The sequence below is a fragment of the Equus caballus genome, chromosome 7 (assembly GCF_041296265.1).
Source record: "Equus caballus isolate H_3958 breed thoroughbred chromosome 7, TB-T2T, whole genome shotgun sequence".
Classification (NCBI taxonomy): domain Eukaryota; kingdom Metazoa; phylum Chordata; class Mammalia; order Perissodactyla; family Equidae; genus Equus; species Equus caballus.
In genome coordinates, this window is record NC_091690.1 from 75722492 (window position 1) to 75727211 (window position 4720).

The 4720-nt window shown below is 35.0% G+C and overlaps 1 protein-coding gene across 1 annotated transcript; it reads right to left on the bottom strand.

The window, feature by feature from the left end:
* Positions 1 to 2014: 2014 nt before the first annotated feature.
* Positions 2015 to 2959, bottom strand: OR52S30 (olfactory receptor family 52 subfamily S member 30). Its single transcript, XM_001497989.1, has one exon. It carries the CDS (start codon positions 2957 to 2959, stop codon positions 2015 to 2017), a length of 945 nt encoding a protein of 314 aa, XP_001498039.1.
* Positions 2960 to 4720: the final 1761 nt, after the last annotated feature.

The following is a 4720-nucleotide window of genomic DNA, read 5'->3' on the forward strand; positions in this document are numbered from 1 at the left end:
GAAATAGGCAGTGTTGTGTGCCTAGAAGATTTGTGGTATAATTATTTTTAAAGCATATCAGAGTTAGACTAAAAGGGATCTTACATTTCATATCCTCCTAATCGCATAGATGAGAGCCAAATTTCTTAACTGCAGGATTCTTGAGTCTAATCAGAAACTTTCGAGACTCAGGCACAAAGGTCAGAACTATTTCTAGAACCGCTTTTCTTAAGCCCAGAAGCTACGCATGGTAGCCTTAACCAAATGTACAGATGTAGAAAAGTCAAAAGTCTAGTGGTCCAAAGAACATGGCATTTAGACTACTTCACCTAATTCTATGGGTTTATTTTTTGGTTTGGTATTGAATTATTCACACTCACATTTGGAATTCAATCAGTTGAATTTTCCATTGTATCCTAAACTCTCTACATGAGCACACTTGTTAGAGGATGTGGATTTTATCCCCATTATTCAAAAAGAAAATATGTTTTATTTCAAAACTAGTAATAAGAAAGATATCAAAGATGTATTTCATTTGATATTCTCTTATTACACTTTATCCATTCTATTTTAAATAATAATAAAAACTATGAGAGTAGCCAGCATTTATGATGTGCTTACCATATGTCATGTGACATTCTCTTATTACATTTTACCCATTCTATTTTCAATAATAATAAAAATTATGAGTGTAGCCAACATTTATGATGTGCTTACTGTGAGTAAGATACTATGATCAGCACTATGATTGTAGCAGTGGTTCCTAATGTAGGTGATGCTGATTTTTAGGAAGGATTTGGAAATTTCTTGGTGTATTTCTATTATTGTCACAATATTTGGGAGGCACTATGGACTTAGGGGATATAAACCAGAGAGAAACCTCCTGTAATACATAGAATAATTCCTCCCAACCTTCCACCCTCCACAAAATATTCTGTGTCTTAGAGGAATTTCAGACATGCAAATGGACATTGTGTAGATAAAAAAAGAATACTGTAATGTTCTGAATGAAGAATTTTACTTTGCTTCATAACTACTGTTCTGAATGTAGATTTTTTTACTTTGCTTACAATCAGAAATTATCTTGGCATGGTCCTAACATGCAAACATGGATATTCTACAAATGTAACTATTATGGATGTCAAGAGAATACTGTATACTGATGTGTTAAGAATATTACCAAAAGTTATTCAACATTTTTGAAAATTACATCACCAACAGCAACTGCAACATTTTTCATGGCAGTTGACTAATCAATAAAACACACCCGGATTAATTGGCATTTGTAATTTTCACATTCACAATTATTCTATGCAGAAGCACAAGGACATGACTACTTTATTATCTCATCTCGTGTTGCCATGCACAAATACATATGTTGCTATTTTTACATTTATATCACTACTTGAGTATTATGTTGTTTTTAAAAAATCTTATTATATTATGATTATGATTAAAGAAGAAATTGGATTCGATTATGTTCAGAATGATCATTGGACATTATTTTGTTTGAGGTTCAAATTCACAACCATGAATTATGGATTATTATCACTGTATCATAGATGAACCTCAACCTAAATCTCACACCTTAGACAATATAAAGTTTTAGAAGAATTTATATGAGAAAATCTTCATAACTCAAAGCTAGGCAATAAATTTCCTACATATGACACAAAAAGCATGATCCATAAAAGAAAAGAAGATAAATTAGACTTCATTAGAATTAAAATTATTTCAACATAAATTTACTCTTGGCTTAATACTTCCCAAAGACTATATTAAATACTAGGTTTGGAAAGATAAATAATAATAATTAAGAGTTTTGCTGTAATTTTTTTTATTTCCTATGTATCTTTTATATTTGTTACTGCTCACTGAAGTCATTATACTTACCAATCTTCACTAGCCTATATGAATCCAAAATTTAGCAGAAAAGTTTTCCACTTCAAGGTAATGCTGACTGATTTTCAGCATTTCCTGTTTAATAAAACCCTTATCTTTGTTGATGATCTGGGGAGTCATAAATCTTGCAAAGTCAAGCACATTTGATTTTTAAGAATTTAAAGAATCCCTCCCTGATTCTTTTAGTTTTAACACCATAAATAATAGGATTCATCATAGGTGGAATAAGAAGATATATGTTGGCTATAAAAATGTGGATATGTGGAGCAATGTGGTGACCAAACCTATGAGTGAGAAAAGAGAAAAAGGCTGGAGTATAAAACACCAAGATGACCCACACATGGGAGACACAGGTGCTTAAGGTCTTCAGGCGGGCAGCTTTGGAAGGGAGACTGAAGACAGTGAGAAGAATAAGGACATAGGAACAGATGATCAATATGAAATCCAATCCCCCTGTCAGGAATGCCACAATTAGGCTATAGGCTCTACGAATCTTGGTCTCAGTGCAAACCAGCTTTATCAGGGCCATAAACTCACAGTATGTATGAGAAATGACATTAGTTTTGCAGTAGGAAAGCCACCTAAGAAGGAAAGGGTGTGGACTGAGGAGTACAGCTCCTCTGAAGACAATGAGTAAACCCAAGCCTACAATCACTGCAGGTGTTAAGAGAGTGGAATGTCTTAGAGGGTGGCAGATGGCTACATAGCGGTCAAAAGCCATGGCCAAGATAAATCCAGATTCCATAGTAGACAAAGAATGGATAAGATACATTTGAGTGAGGCAGGCTTCAAAGTAGATCTCTCTGTCATTGAACCAGAAGATGCTTAGTATCTTGGGAAGTGTAGAAGAAGTAAGCATCAAATCAGCCACTGAGAGCATGCTTAGAAAGAGGTACATAGGTTCATGAAGTTTGTGGTCCCTCTTGACAATTAATAAAAGGGCAACATTTCCCAACAGTGACTGTAGGTAGACCAGGCAGAAAGGGATAGAAATCCATATGTGGGCAGACTCCAATCCTGGAATGCCAAGCAGTAGGAAGGTGGTAGGTTGAAGACAGGTCCTGTTGTAACCTAACATTATCCAAACAATGGATATGACATGATCCTGTCCAAATTTAAAATCACAAAAATTATACATATATGAAGACCAATGTGTTTTTCATTATTACAGACTGGGAGGGAAGTTGACATCAGATAACATATAAGTTGCTATTGAATCCTTTCTTCAGTAATACAATCTTTCAATGCATCAAAATACATGGGACTGTAAATGATGCAGCTACTGTAGGAAAAGGAATGGTAGGTCCTCAAAAATTTAAACGTAGACTTACCGTGTGATGGAGCAATTTTGGGGTAAGAAAAACAGGAGAAAGGTGTTCTTTCTCTCTCTCTCCCCCCACCCCCGCTCTCTCCCTCCTCTTGCCTATTGTTCAAGATGTGTTGCCCAGTTGGCTAGATAAAGTTTAGTAATATTATATAGTACTACAGAGGTAGTAGTTGATAAATTGCTAAATATAGGGAGATAATTTTCTACCATCTGAAATAGTCATAAGAAATAAAAACCCAACATGATGGATAAGATCAATGATTCATATAATTAACCCTTCTTATCCCCTCCTAATGATAGAGTTTCTATATATGAGGAAAAGAAGACTTGAGAAATGCTAAAGAACAATTGGATCAATGAAGAAATATGAACAAAACTGGTCTTACATTGAAAGGTGAGTCATAGAGTTAGTAAAGGAAGGACTTTTATCTTCATAAAATCAGCCAAACTTAATGGCAAGAAATAATCATTTTAAAAAAACAATCCAAAGAGAAAATGACTGTGTCTGGAAAACATGAATGTTCAGGTTACTAGATATTTGGGCTCTTTTGTAAATCACCAAACTCTTCCAGAAGGTGCATAATATGTTCTTCAGTCATATAATACACTTGATGCTGATATTTGCTTCCCAATTAAATATTTAAATACAGCTGTTGGCTCCAGATATCTGGTTACCAGAAAGTGTGCCTTGGAATGTGTGAACAATTATTTTGGAAAGGTATCCTAACGGATGTTAAATTTTAAATTGATAAATCATCACTTTTGTTCAAATATCAGTATATGATAAGCTTTTATAATATTAGGCATCTTTTCAGTCTGAATAAAACAAAGTTTAAGAAAAAAATAAGGTTTTAACCAATGTAGTTCAAGATTAAATTCTAGAGTTGGGTTAACAAACATTACGAACAACATGTAGATCTCAGCTTAAGTATTTAAGTTAATCTCCTTCTTCTGCATTACTTTTTGTCAAGTCAAGAAGTTGAGCCATCTTTCAGACAACCACAAGGGCTAAATCTTCACTACTAAGGACAGGACCTAGAGCCTCCATCCTGGGCTCCACTATTCCCTTCTCATGGAAGCACTGAATTCTCTCTTCCCACCTTAACCACAACTCTCCTACCATAACCTAGTTATCTTACCTCTACAACTAGATGGTCTCACTGCTCAGCTTGAGGCTCAAAATAATATTGGGTATAACTACAACAGGTGCCATTATACTTCTTATCTTGGGAGACTAGAGGTCTACAAGGAATATCCTACATACAGCCTCTCATGAGAATGCTGTCTGATTGTAAGCAGTTTCACTAATCTCTCCCAATCTTTCCAGGCACAATTTAGTCTCTTGGAGGGACTCAGTCTTGTAGTGGCCATTCCACCTGAGCTCTGAGCTTAGAAATCAATAGAAAATGGCCTCTGGACCCCAGGTATCATGAGATATTTGATTGATTGCACTTTGGGAGCTTAAGCATATGCAGATACTGTGAACTAAATGCTTTCTCACAATGTATGTGA